Source organism: Cryptomeria japonica, chromosome 9 (genome assembly GCF_030272615.1).
Source record: "Cryptomeria japonica chromosome 9, Sugi_1.0, whole genome shotgun sequence".
NCBI lineage: Eukaryota > Viridiplantae > Streptophyta > Pinopsida > Cupressales > Cupressaceae > Cryptomeria > Cryptomeria japonica.
This window is the reverse complement of record NC_081413.1, coordinates 532,370,462-532,387,573: the sequence shown is the minus strand read 5'-3', so window position 1 is coordinate 532,387,573 and position 17,112 is coordinate 532,370,462. Positions and strand designations below refer to the sequence as shown.

Genomic DNA, 17,112 nt, shown 5'->3' with positions numbered 1-17,112 from the left:
TACCGGTTACATTGCATAGAAAGGTTTAACCCTTTACACCGGTTTACCGATTCAACTCACAAACTTAACATACCGGTTTACAACATCTTCCACAAAGCTCTTCCTACTGATTACTAGCCAATATCAAAAACAACAATATCAGCATTAAACTTGAATACCATTACCGGTTCAATTGACATCAATGACAAAATTTGTTAATATAGCACTCATATGGGGGGAGTGCTTCTCTTTTGATTATTCTTTAAAGATGAAGTGGTTTTTTAATATTTGGATTGGTCCTATCAACACAAGTGGCATTGTCATATCTTTGGTGGCGGCTAAGATTTTATATGCCTTGAAAGATAGCTCATTAATTATCAATGCTTTAAATTAGAATTGTGTTGATGATGGGATGTGGAAAGGCATTATTAGGAAATATGTTAATTTAATAAGTAGTCTTGTCACATTTGATTATTTGAGGCATGGTACCAACAAAATCATTTCATGCCTTAACAATTGTCAACTTTATTTTTATGATCTTCATTCCTTCTCTCATGATGTGGTCAATTTCATTATGCTCAAGCACCTTAATATTATTAGGTTTTCCAGATTTTTCTACAAGATTAAGGGAGAGAAAATGGTTGGTGTCATGAAACATTTGGAGCTAATAAATTGTGAATAGTTGAAATAAAATGAAGATTTATGGGCCTTGTTCAAAAATGGTCTTGTACCCTTCTTCTATGCCATGGAAGGGTATAACCGCACCCTCACCACAAAATTCTGCAAAACTTGGCAGAAGGATGAGGTCTCAATTGGAAGCATTAGCTTTAAAGTAACTCCTCAACTAATTGTGGAAGTAGCGGGATTGCAATGTGAAGGCTTAAGGGTTGTCAAGAAAAGTTCAAGGGACTATGAAGAGTTTATCAAGTAATTTTTTGGAAAAAGGAGAGAAACCGACTAGACTTCAAAATGGGTATAATAGGTCTATTCTTCCTTCCCCTTATGCTCTAGTTAGCCACCATGTCATGCATTATTCTACCCTTGAAGAAAGCTATACCATTGTGCATGGCTATCATTTGCCCATATTAAGTCATATTAGGCATAAGGAGTTTATCAACATACCATATTACCTATTTTACTCTCTCTACATTAATAGTGAGAAGGATGTGTCTCCTCCTCTACATCAAGGGTTGATATTTGCTTTGTACAAACATGTTTTTTCTTTGTCTCCCCATAATAATAAGATGCTTACCTATAATGAAAACCTTGACAACCCTAGTATCTCTATCAAGATTGAGGTTATAGAAAGTGAACCCCATACCCCAGAGAAACCTAAGGCTTCTAGCAAGAAAATAGGTAAAAATACCAAAATCTCTTCAAATGATTCTCTTAAAATTACATTGTTAAAAGCTACCACTGATGAATGAAAGACTCTGAGCTCTAAACTTGGTCAATCTAAAGTTAGGGAACTGGACTCTAAGACCTCCAAAGCTAAAAACATTAATATTGACTTAGAGGACCTTGACCTAGAAAAGATTGAGGAAGAAAACAACAAGAAGAGGATACCAAAATAGGAGATTGGTCCTGGTGGTCGTCGGTTGGTGAGACTTTAGGTAAAGAATAATAAAGAAATTTTAACTTTAAAGGAAGAGAAAAATGTGGATTCTTAGCAAAATGGTCAGTTCCCCTTAGGATTTGTGACAAGGGACTAATCGCCTCCCATGCAATCCATATCTCTACAATTTGTATTTGGTGTTGATAGATCGGTCTTTTGACGCAACGTCAAGATGGGCCAACAAATGGTATCAGGGTGTTGGGTCACAGGTTCAAATCCCCTCGGGTAACGCTAAGGGGGAGATTGTTGGCAAAATGGTCAGCGCTCCCCTCGGGATTTGTGGCAACGGACTAACTGCCTCCCGTGCGATCCATATCTCTACAGTTTGAATCAAGCGTTGATAGATCGGTCTTTTGACGCAACAACAAGCTGGGCCAACATGGATATCCCCTCAAAAGAAGAATTTCTGCCTAAAATAGATAACAATAGTGAGGAGTCAGAGTTCAAGGATAACAATGCTCCTAAAGAGGAAAGAAAGGAAGTGAGTGAGGATAATCCTATCTTTGAAGATGATGATACTGAGGAGGCCCATGTCAATTAGGATACTGATTTTATTGTTGACAAATATGACTCTAGGAATGAGACTCTTGATGAGCTTCAACGTAATGATAATAAGAATGATTTGGAGGCCAACCTTAAAGTTTAGGTGGTTTACATGTAGGTTAGGTTGAAAGGTGTTAAATCCAAACTTGAGGATTACATAGCAACTAAGATACAAATGGAGAAGGCAATCAATTCTCTTATTTTGAATACTGATGGGATCACACGTAGGACAGTGATGGGTGTGATTTCAAAATAGAGCAAGATAAACAATAGGATCAAGAAAAATGAAGGACACCAAGGGGACAACTTGGAAGACACTCAAGACAACAATCCCTCACTTGGCGATTTTAAGGAGAACCTACAAAAGTTGGTAAAAAATTAGGGATTTATCTCTAACCCCAATAATTAGGTTTGTTGTCTTCTTAAGAACTTATGTTGGCTTGTGTGCCTCCTTATGATTATGACTCATAAGTTTAGTGTTAGTTATAGTATAATTTCTATGGTAATGAACTCTAACTAGACGGTTGATACTTCAACGGTTTGTGGTTATATTTGTTTAGCTTGTTGGGGGGGGGGGATGTTTGTTTGATGTTTCTGGTAGTTTTTGGGCTAGTTGCTATTTTGGGCTGATGTTCTAAACTAATTTGTTGTTTATGGAATCAAATCCCTTCCCCTACTTATATAATCAAATATATTATGAGTTAATAATATATACTAGCAAGTGATAAAATAGATTAGTCAACACCTTAAGAATTTGAACATGCTATTATATAAAAATGAATATATACCTTTAATTACCAATATAGAAGAAACTAATCACTCGTCTTCTCTATAATGGTTCATGGTTAAGGTTTTATATTATTTCTTAGCCCTAAATAAACTTTCACCCTTAATAAGGGTTCTAAAGACTTCAATTAAACATACTTTTAATCTTTATTAAGTTCATAGGTGATACAATATTTTTAATTATTTATATTTACAGAAAGAAATTAATGATATTAATTTTGATGAGATATTGACTATTGAATCTAATAATTGATATACTATAGCATGTCCTTTTTACTTGAGCTGATCATATTATTAACCAATATCAAAACTTGGGTTTTCATTCAGACAAGGATGTCTTATTTGACATATCTTGTAGTAAATGAATATTATAATATTACTACTCTTGGTTATATACTTACTCAATTGGTATCAATGCAAATATAGTGACAAATCTTCTTACTATTTAAGAACCATCAACTATGTGATTCATTTAAATAATTTCTTACCATTTAAAAGCAATAAAAGTTAAGATAAGCTTGTCTTAGAATAAGAGAATCATATATATAACCCATTATGTTCTACAATATAATAATAATCAAAACTTTGTATCTCCTATACCTATCACAATTTCATTTAAAACTTGAAGCAATACTCATAATACTAAAATAAATTAAAGTTATACCTCATTGTTTCAATATAATGTCTTAAAATAACTCTCCTACTACAACTTTCCTGAAAACATTGAGTCAAATATGAGATACTAACTAAATAGCTCTCTACACAATCTTTAATAATAATAAGCAGGCAATGAACAAAGGAGAATATATATTTCAAAAGATATATAATACTTCAATTCTTGAATGAACACAAGGTACATTATGAATCAACATAGTTTAAAGCCAAAGAACCACAATTTGAAAACCAAATGATGTAGGAATGTTCTCTATCACAAAAAAAAAAAAAAAAAAAAAAAAGTTGGTTCCATGTCAAACTTAGCTAAGTCTAGTCATGCCAATTTAACTGGACAGATAGCTTGGTGCATTAGTGGAAAAGAGCCAATTTATCCCATGTCTTAGACAATTATGAACATCACGAAGGATTTCTATCAAACAATTCACGTGCCTCAAAACTTCTTCAGTTATTGAATGTATTTAATATTTTGTTAGGACTTCTTTTAATCAAATAATTGATATAGATTCAATCTCAGAAAAAATTAAATTTAAGTTTTCTATCCTTTGGATAATTGTTTTTATTAAAATAAGCAATAAAATAAGGGCATCGGTCTTGTATACAAACAACCCATAGGTGGCAAAAAGAGGACACCACTAATGTGGCTCCAAAACGGCTGACTAACCTTAGTGTTATACACACATCCGAAAAATGAAAGACGCAACTAGTTTTGCTGAGAACAACCGAGATTTGTAATTTTTTACTTACCCTCGTGTTATGCAAAAATCGTGGTGTTTTTTGAGCTAGATTAGCTACCACCACAAAAAGAAGGCAACAGAACAAGAGTGCTGACACTGTACAATTTTAGGTCGAATAGGCCAATAACAATAGGTCAAAGGACCATCGCTAAAAGGCTTATCAAACCAACAACAGGACAATAGCAAAAAGATATGAACCCAACTCAAGTGTGGGGAGAATCACCCCCAACCCAACACAAAGTTTAGGAAGGGGGTACAAACAACAATCCAGACAATACTATTACTAGGGACATCATTGCCAATAAGATCAAGTGGGGAAACCCCCTTAGAAAAGTCATCCACACCTATAGCAAATTGTTGTTGCAAAACAACACTTGGAGTAGATTCACCAAGAGCATACAATTGCTCCATAATAGGAGCAATAGGAGAAGAAATTGAAACGCCAAAGGGGGTCACACTAGTAGCATCCATGGGGCCCTACAAAGGCCACAATAGCAGTAGGAGGCACAACCTCATCCTAGGAGGAGTTCACATCAACATTTGAAGAGTCATTAGAATCAAAAGTCTTGATAGTCAAGTGATCAACACTGGCATCTTTCCACTACGTAGCAACACCTTTACGGTGAGAGAGAGAACAATGTGAAGCTAAGTGACCAATTGAGAAACATCTATGACAACAAAAGGAAAGGCCTTCATAACCAGTAACCAAAGGTTTTCAAGAATCACTAAATTAACAATGAAGATCAAGAAGGGAAGGCCAAAGCCCCACAAATATGCACACCAACCCACAACATTGGTAAAAAGCAACATTCTCCACCACATCTTAACCACAAACCACCATAGGAGAAGTCTTGGCACAAGGAAGAAGGTGAGTTTTCCCCTTGGAAGGAAGAGTAGCAACAGATCTAGCAACAGAAGCGATGCTCCGCTCACCAAAAGGTCCAAGAGGGACACTAGCACTCACATTAACCCTAACGGGACCACCAACATCAGAGGCAATACCAGGCCCACCAGCAGCTGAGGAGGTAGCAAACCCTGAAGAAGGCTAGAGGCAGTCAGTTACACCGAGCAAAGTGGACGCAACCCCAAACCATCCCCGTGCAGAACACCCAAAGCAGAAAGGTGAGGTGCAGAAGGGCAACCCCTAGAAACAATAGAAAGGAAGAGTGCAACAACGTTTGAATTCCCATAAGTACGAAACACATGCGCAACGACAAGCATCGCAACGTTTTCCATTATTATTATCCTTTAGATGACTGTTATAGATCAAATCTAAGGAAATTTAAAATTTTAAGTTTTATGTGCTTTATATAATGTTGTATATTCAACTGTATTCAACTACTCTTACAATGTTAAAGAATAGCTTCAATAAATTCCTCTCGTGTAAACATAATTTATTCATTCTTATATACTTAGACGAGTCCTAAAGTTTAATCATAGTGGAAAAGAAAAAAATTCTGAAATTGTTTCTATCATATTGATTGCATTTTATAATTGTTGACAAAGTGATTTAGGCTTGGAATTCAATGAGGATTAGGGTTGGAGTTACCATTCAATTTGGATTGGGTTCAACTAAGATTATGTTTTGGTTAGGTATAACTAACCATTCAGTTATAAATACATTTAAATTTAAGTTAGGGTTTAATTAGAGATCAATTATGCCTAAGATTAGGGTTATAGTTTAATTAATGTTATAAATCAATTAAGATTATGTTTAGGGTTTAATTATGGTTATGGTAAAATTAAAATTACATTTATATATAGGGTGTGATAAAGATTCACTTAGACTTCTATTTGTGTTAAATAAAATAATTGAAATATATCTCTTGAAGTTTTTTGGCATTCTCTAAATATAGGTGTCATTTTTTCAAATGGTCATATTCTACACATGCTTACATAATAAAATTCAACAAACTTAAAGTGATAGCAACATGACTTTAATCGTATGAAAAAAACTAATGCAACACTTGTAGAAGGCTTTATGGAATAAAATATTAAAATACAATTTTATAGCCATGATGTTGTCAAAGGTAAAAACAATATTTCATTGTACAATGCTACTAAATGCACTTTAATTTGTTATGACAATAATATTTAGAGCTCAAGCACCCATGAGAAGTATTTGGATGTTCAAATAAGGAAACTTACTTATGCATTCAAAAGTCTAAAATGATGAAGGACGTGCAAAACTCAAGGAAAAAACTAATTTATATTTCAAGTGATTGTTTGTTTGGCTTTCTTGAAAGTCATATTCCATGTATACTTTCACCTATTCCATGTATACTTTCATAGTAAAATCCATCATGTTTTTGTATATTCATATGTCATGAACTCTTTGAAGCGATAATAACATGGTGTTAACTACGTAGTAAAACCTAACACAAAATTCATTAAAGGCTTTATGACTAAGTGAAATCCCAAAAAACAATACTCTAGCTCCATCATGTTGTCAAAGGCTTTGGGAATTGTACAAGTGATTCATAGGCATGCTTATAACTACATATTAATACATTCAAAATCAAAATTACAAACAATTTGATAGAAAAAATAGTGAGGTGAGTAGTGGAGTACTAGCCTTTTTGTATTTTTTCTTTTGCTTATAAGAAATTGTGGGTGGTAGTGGAGTACTCACTTTTTTTAAGGTTTCGATTTTTTAACATAACAAATTGTGAATATTATAGTTTTCTTTTTTATATATTTTTATGTCACAACTTAAAAATTGTTGAATCTACCTCTTACCCAAAAAATCTCATTTCAGTAACTTCAAGATTATTAAAAATGTCAATATTTGAAAACACAACATTCATTACATAAATAAACTTTAGTAAAATAAAAGCATTGAAATCATTCTTGCATTTTAATAAGCATTACAAGAAAATAATAGAATTGAATAAAAATTTGATAGAAAAAAGATGAAAGCCTATCATTTAATTTAGTCAAGACCAATCAAAACATAAGACAAATCATTCATATGTTTTTTTTAAAGATTAATAATAAAATATATTTCTCAAACTTTGAATAAAAAAAAACTTTCAATTTCTTTGCTTCAACTTTATCATCTGTCTTTTATTCACGTACAAGAATCATTGTGGACCAAAACTTTTCTTTACCTCAATTTTATTATCTATTTTCTTTTAATGTGTATCATGTAAATTTCAATATTGTTATAGATCCAACCTTTTCTTTAGTTGAACTTTATTATCTTTTTTCTTTAAATGTGTACCATATAAATTTCAATATAATTGTAGACCCAACATTTTTTTTCTTCAATTTTATATTATCTATTTCCTTTAAACACTTATGACTTCTATACGCATATAATTTCGTTATTTGATATATTTTTTATTTCTCCAATACTCAATAATATGCACACTTTCTCAAAAATCAAGCATTGAAAATTTATAAGATATGTACAACAAACTCCAATTGACTCTGGTTTTATTTGATCATATTTAGGTTTATATTTTATTTATTTCAAAAAAAATAATCTGCTTTCACAAAGTTCAATTGTCATAAATCTTTCAACTTTCTTGTTAATTTTTTATTAATTGTATAAATTTGTCTTTAACATTTTGTTGTATCTTGAATTTTATTATTTATATTTTTTGAATTTCTATTTGATAACAAATAAATCCTTTAATCTAACCTCATCCCTTGTGAACTTTCTTTTTGCTAGTTGATGGCATTCCTTGGATCACTATTGCAATAAACAATAGTATTATATTTAAATAATAATAATAAAATATATATAAAAAAATAAAAATAAATATAGTACTTTCATTCTATTGAGCAATTAACTTAATTTCAAAATTCTATTGATTAGTTATTAATTAGTTGATTTTTTAAATTCATAAAATTTTGTGATATTTCAAGAAAGAAAATGTATGGAATGAGGGTCTCCATCAAGCATTAAATAATAGTTCCTTTGTATTACTTAAACTTTATTATCTATTTCCTCCTAGATGAGTACCATGTAAATTTTAGATCTATTGTATACCCACTTTTATTTTAAATACCTTTTCTTTTGGCATTTAAAAGTTTTGGAATACTCATTTACATGAAGAATTTCAAGCTTCAATTGTATAGTAGCAATCTCGTAGTATACAATGCTTCTAAATGTCATTTCCTTTGTTATTAAAAATAAATTTACAGCTATAGCAACCATGCGAAATAAATACATAACAACACTAGTTCTATTCAAATAAGGAAATTAGTCTACAATATACAAGTGATGGAGTACACAAAAATTTAGGAAAAATGTTTTTTCTGTTTGAAGTGATTGTTTGTTGGGCTTTTTAAAGGAGTATTTTTTTATGCATGCTTTTGTAGTAAAAATCCATAAAGGGCTTATAGATTCAAAGTCCATCAAATTTGAAGCAATAACATGGTCTTATCTACGTAGCAAAATCTGACACAACTCTCTTAGAAGGTTTTATGGGATGAATATTGTCAGAAGGTTTTGAGAAATATACAAGAGATTCAATGGTAGGATTATGATTACATATTAATTCATTCAAAATTACAATTACAAAAAAAAAATATAGAAAATATAGTGAGATTGGTAGTGAAGTACTAACTATTGTAGTTATAAAGTTTTGTCTACATGAAATTGTGGATAGTAGTGGAGTACTTACTTTCTATAGTTCTAATTTTCTTACAAAAGATATTATTGATAATCTTTTATTTTATTTTTTAATATATTTTATGTCAACCTATGGATAAACATCTCTCTACAATTGTTGAATCCTCCCTCTTACCAACTAAATGTCATTTCAATAACATTAAGATTATGAAAAATGTTGCCATTTGAAGACACGATATTCAATGCACAAATATCATATAAATATCTACAACAAGACATTGACTACCTTTTCATTGTTTTGACTTATGTTTCCATGTCCAGAACCTTTTACAAAGATAAAAATACCAAGAACAAGGAGACAGCAAAAACAGAATCTAAAACATCAACAAAACAACAAACCTAGAAAAGAAATTAAAAGAAAAAAAAAACAGCCATTCAATAATCTGCACTCATATCTTTTTTCTCAAATACCAAACATTGAAGATCAATCACAGATTGGTGGGTTGGAAAGCAATCCCATCGTAATTGGAATGGACGGAGCAATTTTAAAGACAGTTACCTTCAATCTTCTGTTGGTTCTTTCAATCTGCAGCGTTCTGTATGCACAACCAGGTTAGATATTCATTACAATTGTTTTCCCTTCACATTAGAAGAATTTATATCTCTGTACAACTAATCCCAGAATTTATATCTCTGTACAACTAACCCCTTTTACTGTAATTATTTTTGTTTTGTTTGATTATCATATATGTTTGTGAAAGTATTATTAGAATTTTTGTTTTGTTTGATTATCAAATATTCAAATCTCCTATGAGCTTTCTGAATTTAGATGTGAGGATTTTGTATGTGCAGAATTCATCTGGACTGTGGCGCAGTAGGTGGATATAATGATGCACGTGGCATTAGCTGGACCTCAGATGAACAATACATTAATTCAGGTGAAAAAAGAAGCATTTTGACTGATCAGTCAGAGGTGGACCAGCCATTGAAACATCTTCGCTGTTTTCCTCAAGGCAAGCGAAATTGCTACAATTTACCCGCTGTGCGGGGAATAAAATACTTAATCCGCGCGTGTTTCTTATATGGTAACTATGATGGCCGTGAGTCACAACCACAATTTGAATTGCTGGTTGACGCCAATTTTTGGGCCACTGTTGTAATAAACAATAGTAACAAGACCTTTTGCAACGGAATAAACGCCATGGCAAGAGGTCCCTCCATTAATGTGTGTCTTGCTTGCAGTACGGATGATGTTCCTTTCATTTCAACCTTGGAATTTCGCCTGCTCATGCCAGCTATGTATGAGGTTGTAGGACAATATCTCTCTTTAATCAGCACAGTACACATGGATTATGGAAAATTGTCAGAATACCCTATTATAAGGTAGTTTTTTTATCTATAATTTTTACTATTTTTCTTGGAAAATAAATATATCAAGCATAGAATCAACACTTAAATAAAAGGAGAATCAGGCATTTCAGATGTTCTATTGCACTAGCCCTTTTTGTGACCTCACTTCATTCAGATCAAGAGTCAATACATAAAAATCACAGAAACCATCTTCATACAACAAGCCAATCATGGAAGACCAAAGTCACAACTTAGAATTTCACTTTAGATCTTATAAAGAGTTGAACTTGGGTCTCCATAATGAAACCCTAACATTTTAATCAATTAATTTGAGACCATCAATCCCCACACTTCACTGTTCAAACCTGTGAGCTCAATGGTCTGACATGGGTTTGAACACTAAACGTCAAATGACAGTTCATATATATATACCTGAACGACAAAGTTGCATCCAAGACCATTTCTTATGGGCCAGCTTTCCTGCCTAAACCCTCGCCAGGATCAATACCCACATCTTTCTTTCTCGAATGTGTCCTCTTTTTTAGTTGCTTTGGTGGACTTGTTTTTCCAAGAGGGCCCTTACAATTCTTAGCCAGGGCCTACTATTCTAAAGGAATATGTAGTGTGTATATATATGTGTGTAAATGCATCGTATAATATATAAATAACTATTGACTTCAAAGTGGTTTTGTGCAGATATCCAGATGATGAATTTGATAGGCTATGGGTCAAGGGAAAAATATATGATACGGATTATAGGAACACCACAAATTCCATTCCTTCAACAGAGGAGTTCCAAATACCATCAGCTGTGTTAGAAACTGCCTTGGTGAGCAGCAACAAGAGCGTGGGAAATATTAGATGGAATTGGAGTGTTCCAGAAATTGGTGAATACTATTTTTTGATGTGCTTTGCTGAAGTAGAAGAACTTGACGTTAATGCAATAAGGGAGTTCAATATAAGTATCAATGGATATTCATACCAGTCTCCTGTTACATTACATAGCTACCTCGATTCGATTGTCGTCAAGTATGGACCCATCAACGCTGATAGCTTGGAAAATGTCCAATTTTCTCTTGATCCTACCAATCGATCGAGCGTGGGTGCAATTATTAATGCTTTGGATATCTACCAATATAGGAGGCTACCCAACAATGGAACTAAAAGTGAAGATGGTTTGTATTGCTGAAAATTATTTAATAGTTATATATGTAGGGAAAATGTGTAAATTTGATTGCATACTAAAACATCTGTTAGTTTTACAGTGAATGCCATTGCTGACATTGTGAGGCACTTCAATCTGGAGAAAGAGTGGATGGGTGATCCGTGTCTTCCACAGAAATATAGTTGGGATTGGGTGGATTGCAATCAAGACTCCTCACCAAGGATTATTGCAGTGTAAGTCTCTCCCTAAACATTTGCCTTCATTTAATAGTATTAAGAATGTTTATGTGATACTATGTTTTTTAAGGGAAGAATTAGTATCTTGATTAGTATGTTGATTTGATTGTCTACTGTTTAGATTTTTTCAAAATAAATTTTTTCATAATTTTTATTTCATTTTATTTTAGTTGTTCAGATTTTGTTGGATCTGTGAACATTTTAATTTTTTTCATCTTCGTTTTTGACGCAGTTTAGTTACATTTTATGTATATGCCTCTCTATTATCATCGAATTTCAATTAACAATGAAAAAATTGAATGTATAGGACACTACCCAACAGGCATCTGAATGGAACCATACCTCCAAGCTTTTCCAATCTCTCTGCTCTTGTTAAGTTGTCAGTCACAAATCCTTACTACTCACATTTTTTTTATCATTTTTACCTTGTTCAAAGTCAATATAGGGCTGGGCTTAAACAACACACTAAGCATAGATTTAGTGTGTGCTGTTTCATGTGGACCTCGCTTTCAATGCCTTTTCATTCTATTACCAGCATTAAAAGCATGTCGCGATCCACATAAAAAAACACAAACTAAGTATATGACAGAAAAAATATGAAGTCAATACTTAGTGTGTGTTGATTAAGCCCAGCTGTCAAAATGACCAAAAACTGTGTCCTTATTCCTGATTGCAGGGACTTGGCAAGAAATAATTTGAGTGGTTCAATACCAGAGGCTCTGGCTACTCTCTCCAATCTTAAACAACTGTGAGTTGAAACATATGCATCTGGGTATTTCTAACTCGTGCTATATTATTTAGATTATCTACAGTACTGTGAGAAATTTTCTTTTTACCTTGTTCAAAGTCAATATAGGGTTGGGCTTAAACAACACACACTAAGCATAGATTCAGTATTGTGAGAAATTTTCTTTTTACCTTGTTCAAAGTCAATATAGGGTTGGGCTTAAACAACACACACTAAGCATAGATTTAGTTGCTTAGTGTGTACTGTTTCATGTGGACCTCGCTTTCAATGCCTTTTCATTCTATTACCAGCATTAAAAGCATGTCGCGATCCACATAAAACAACACAAAAACTAAGTATATGACAGAAAAAATATATTTATGAACAACCATTAGAAGGAAGCACTGAACTAAATAGCATTTAAAACGGGTCCACATGAAGTCAATACTTAGTGTGTGTTGATTAAACCCAGCTGTCAAAATGACCAAAAACTGTGTCCTTATTCCTGATTGCAGGGACTTGGCAAGAAATAATTTGAGTGGTTCAATACCAGAGGCTCTGGCTACTCTCTCCAATCTTAAACAACTGTGAGTTGAAACATATGCATCTGGGTATTTCTAACTCGTGCTATATTATTTAGATTATCTACAGTACTGTGAGAAATTTTCTTTTTGAGATACAGGAATTTGGCAGACAATGACTTAAACGGATCAGTGCCAATTGGTCTGTCTGAACAAAAGCAACGTGGAAAACTCATTCTGAGGCAAGTTTTTCTTTTCTTAAAATGTAAATCAAACAGTAATTATGTTGTTCGTATGACAAGATTCCTATCATGTAATAATTCTGTTAAATTTTGCAGTGTTTATGGCAATGAAAAACTTTGCCAAGTAGGCATTTGCAAGGATGGCCGAAAAGGAAAGAGTAGCAAAACACTTGTTTGGTTAATAGTGGCAGGAATTGCAATACTTATATCCTTTACTGCAATATTAATCTTTATAAAAATTAAATCAAGCAGAAAATTTCGAAAAGGCAAGTCCCCGTAAATCATATTCCCCTTTGACATTTTGCTCTTTACTTGTGGATTTTCATTTTGATAAAATGAAACATATTCTTGTACTGAAAGGGACAAAATGCATGGAAAACTGAAACAGGACATTTAAATCTTGACAATTTTGATGGATGTCGATCATTCAGTTTCATAGAGGTAAGAGCTATGACTAGCAACTTTCAGACGGAGATTGGAAAAGGAGGATATGGATCTGTTTATCTTGGTTGTCTTCAAGACAAGGATGTGGCCGTCAAAATCTTGTCTGATAAATCACATAAGGGTGCCATACAGTTTTCCACAGAGGTATAACCAAGGACTCATTCATACCCATTTTATATTTAAAACTTGAGAACTTTAGTCTCTCCAATAAAAACTAGAACTAATGAAGTTTAGAATCTTTAATGTTACAAGATTTCTACAAATGAGATTTTTATTGTTATTGTCAGCTGTCAGTTGTTTTTTAATTTGGTTACGTGATCTTTGTTTACATCAATATTTTCGATCACATTTCATCTATGATCCATCACATAAGATATTAGAAATCTCTAACATACTCAGGATGGATCACAGAGTCTGATCCGAAACATTGATGTAAAAATATTCACACAATCAAATTCAAAAACAGCAACAATAAAATCTTTAATGTCTTTCAGCTATGAAGCTACTGTAATTAATTCAAATCAATATAAATCTGGGTTCTACCTTTACCGATCAAAAAAAAAAAAAATCTTTAATGTTTTTGATCATAATGATCGAAACTAAGAACAATTGCTGCAGGTAGAAATCCTCTACAAATTAAACCATAAGAATCTCATAAAATTTATGGGTTACTGCGAAGAGGAACAAAATTTGGTTCTTGTATATGAATACATGTCCAATGGAGACCTGCGACATTTTCTGGATGGTATGCTTCGCAACACTGCAAAATTTTATGATTTAGAGGAATGTTTTCTGGTTGCTTAATCAAAGGCCTACGTTGCTTGGTTTCAGGTCAAACTTCTTCAAGAAATTATCTGGGCTGGGAAAGAAGACTCAACATTGCATTAGATGCTGCTCAAGGTTAGAAATAAATACTGTAGAATGGGAAGAAAACTAAAAAGCTCGGTGCTAATCTTGAAAAAGATCATGGGGTCTAATTCTTGGTTAACTTTTTGGCAGGATTGGAATATCTACATGTAGGATGCAAGCCAAGCATTATTCACAGAGATGTAAAGAGCTCCAATATTTTGTTGAATGACCAAATGGAAGCAAAAATAGCAGATTTTGGGTTGTCAAGGATGGGACCATTGGATGGAGCTACACACGTATCCACCCTTGTAAAGGGTACCATTGGATATCTAGATCCAGAGTAAATATGCTTTTCTTTTCTTTATTGATACTCAATTCAAATTATATATGTGAATTATTTAAGGGTTTTTAATCCTTCAACTCTTACAGTCCATCAATTCAAGTATGATGTAGAGAACCTTCCCCCTACCCTGTTTATCTCACACCCAGTTACCTTTGAAAAAGGGAATTAACCAGGAACAAACTCGTGCAGGAAAGGTTCTCAGATAGCTGCATTAGCAATGCATAATCTCAGTATACGAGTCTATTTATAACATCTGAATTTCTTCTCCATTAAGGATGTGCATAAATAAGGAGGTGTTGAGCTGCTAGATGTCCTAAATCTTATACCGAAGTAATTTGATCAAGTCACTTATCCCTTGGCCATTTCAAAGAAGAGGTTAACGGCTTTTTTAAAGGTCATTTATGCTTTGAATCGTTAAGAGAGGAGTTTGATGGTTTCAGTCAACTATTATCTAAACAATCTAAATAGAAGATTGAGAATTTCTTTTATAGAATGGTTGATATCTTTTTGTTTTTTTAAATATATGGGTAAAATAGACTTACTAGTTGGTTTTCTACAGATATTATTCTACAAATCAATTGACAGAAAAGAGTGATGTTTATAGCTTTGGAGTTGTTTTGATGGAGATTATTAGTGGAAAACATCCTCACTTTGTAGATGATTCAACATCTAACAGTGAACACATACAAATCACTAATTGGGTAATAATAAAGATATTTTTTTAAAATCTCAAACTAAACTTAGAATACTTAGAATTTTGTTTTCATTGTTATTTTGAAATAGTTATAGACTTTGAAAACTCAAAATATCTAATCTTAAAATTTGATTGTTGATACTAAATTATAAGTGGTTGTTTATGTCAGGTAAGGGCATCCCTATTAAACGATGGCATAGAGAACATTGCAGATCCTAATTTACTTGAAAATTATGATAAAGATGCAATGTTGAAAGTGGCAAATTTGGCAATGGTTTGTACTTCGCCTCATTCTAAGAATAGGCCTACAATGAATGAGGTGGTGTTAGAATTAAAGGAAGCAAGTCAATTCGAAACACATGAAATTGCATCCTCACATTCTCATCCTTCTTTACAAACCTCTCATAATGTGGACTCAGATGTGTCATTATATTCAGTTGGTAGATGAGATAGAGGAAGATGTTACAAAATGGGCAGGGGAACACTCACAAGAAACCAAAATAGCAGTAATGAAATCCTACCTCTATTGTGGCTTATTTCATTTTATTCACATCAATAGCCTATAATAACCTTTTGTAAAGAAAATTAACATTCATAGCCTATATATATAGCTTGCCTTTTGATAGAAGTATGGGATCAATATTTTATCACCCTCCTTTTTATTGCTAACATTTTATATGATTCACAAGTTGTGACTATTAAAAATGTAAAAGCTTTAATTTTTAAAGTTATAGTTTCAATTATTATCACATATACCATATTTATTGATCTATTTGTTCTTACACTTGCATTGTAGCTACATATTTCTTCGCCATTTCAAAAAATAGTTTGTAATATTTCTTATCTTTTCATCAACATTGTCTTAAAAATATTATTAATGTGTACGTACCACTAGGTTTGAAATTGATTTTCAAATATTTCAAAAAATGAGGACCTATAAGGTGCTTGCAAAAATAATTACTTTTAAATTGTTTTATTCTAGAGCACTTTTGTGACTACGAAATTGATGTCCACAAGTACAAAATTGACCTTGCATAAAATCTAGTCTTGATCTAGAACTGTGAACTTTGATGATTTAGTTGCATAGAATCTACTTAACTTGCTATCCATAGCCTACAACAACTAACTGATAATTGCTTTTTGGGGAATTTTCTAATCAAATATAGTATCCCATAGACAAACCCCTAGATAGGCCAATTCAATTATCAAAAAAAATATTAAAGACAAGAAGAAGTCATCAATATTCCTTAAGTGTTGATAGCATGTTGATGTGGTCAAGTACTTGTGATGATGTAATAAATGATGGTCTCCTAATCTCTATATTTTATATATCTCTTTCTCTATTTCAAATGAGTTAGTGTTTTTCCTTAGATACAACAACGAGCACACAAGCTAACATTTTTTTCATCTTGAAGTCATCACATTGAGTAAGAGGGATTTCATGTAAGAACCCAATTTTACATTTTAATTTGGAAATCTAGGAGTTATTTCAACAATTATGAAAATAACATAGGTGTAGCATTGTAAATTGTATCCCTATACAATTTTATACTCACTGAGGCCTCACTTTAGCATTTTAGCCTTATGTGCTCTGATTATACCTGATTTTGCTCACACAAACTTCAAA

At 32.6% G+C, this 17,112-nt stretch overlaps 1 protein-coding gene across 1 annotated transcript; it reads left to right on the top strand.

Moving 5' to 3' along the window:
* The first annotated feature begins 724 nt into the window (after positions 1-724).
* LOC131077066 (probable LRR receptor-like serine/threonine-protein kinase At1g51810) lies at positions 725-16,113 on the top strand. Its single transcript, XM_059211731.1, has 17 exons — positions 725-906; positions 9,398-9,526; positions 9,767-10,297; positions 10,961-11,439; positions 11,530-11,662; positions 11,973-12,044; positions 12,342-12,413; positions 12,704-12,711; positions 12,865-12,979; positions 13,075-13,155; positions 13,252-13,429; positions 13,516-13,743; positions 14,218-14,344; positions 14,431-14,499; positions 14,599-14,788; positions 15,351-15,492; positions 15,655-16,113. The coding sequence occupies exons 1-17, from the start codon at positions 725-727 to the stop codon at positions 15,931-15,933; spliced, it is 3,015 nt and encodes a 1,004-aa protein (XP_059067714.1). The 3' UTR covers positions 15,934-16,113.
* The last annotated feature ends 999 nt before the right edge of the window (positions 16,114-17,112 follow it).

What these genes read in the sequence shown, in the direction of transcription:
- LOC131077066 (XM_059211731.1), top strand. Translation starts at nt 725, where the DNA reads ATGGAAGGGTATAACCGCACCCTCACCACAAAATTCTGCAAAACTTGG. An exon ending in TCAGAATACCCTATTATAAG is followed by an intron (nt 10,298 to 10,960) that starts GTAGTTTTTTTA and finishes GGTTTTGTGCAG; the next exon opens with ATATCCAGATGATGAATTTG. An exon ending in CCTGCGACATTTTCTGGATG is followed by an intron (nt 14,345 to 14,430) that starts GTATGCTTCGCA and finishes GCTTGGTTTCAG; the next exon opens with GTCAAACTTCTTCAAGAAAT.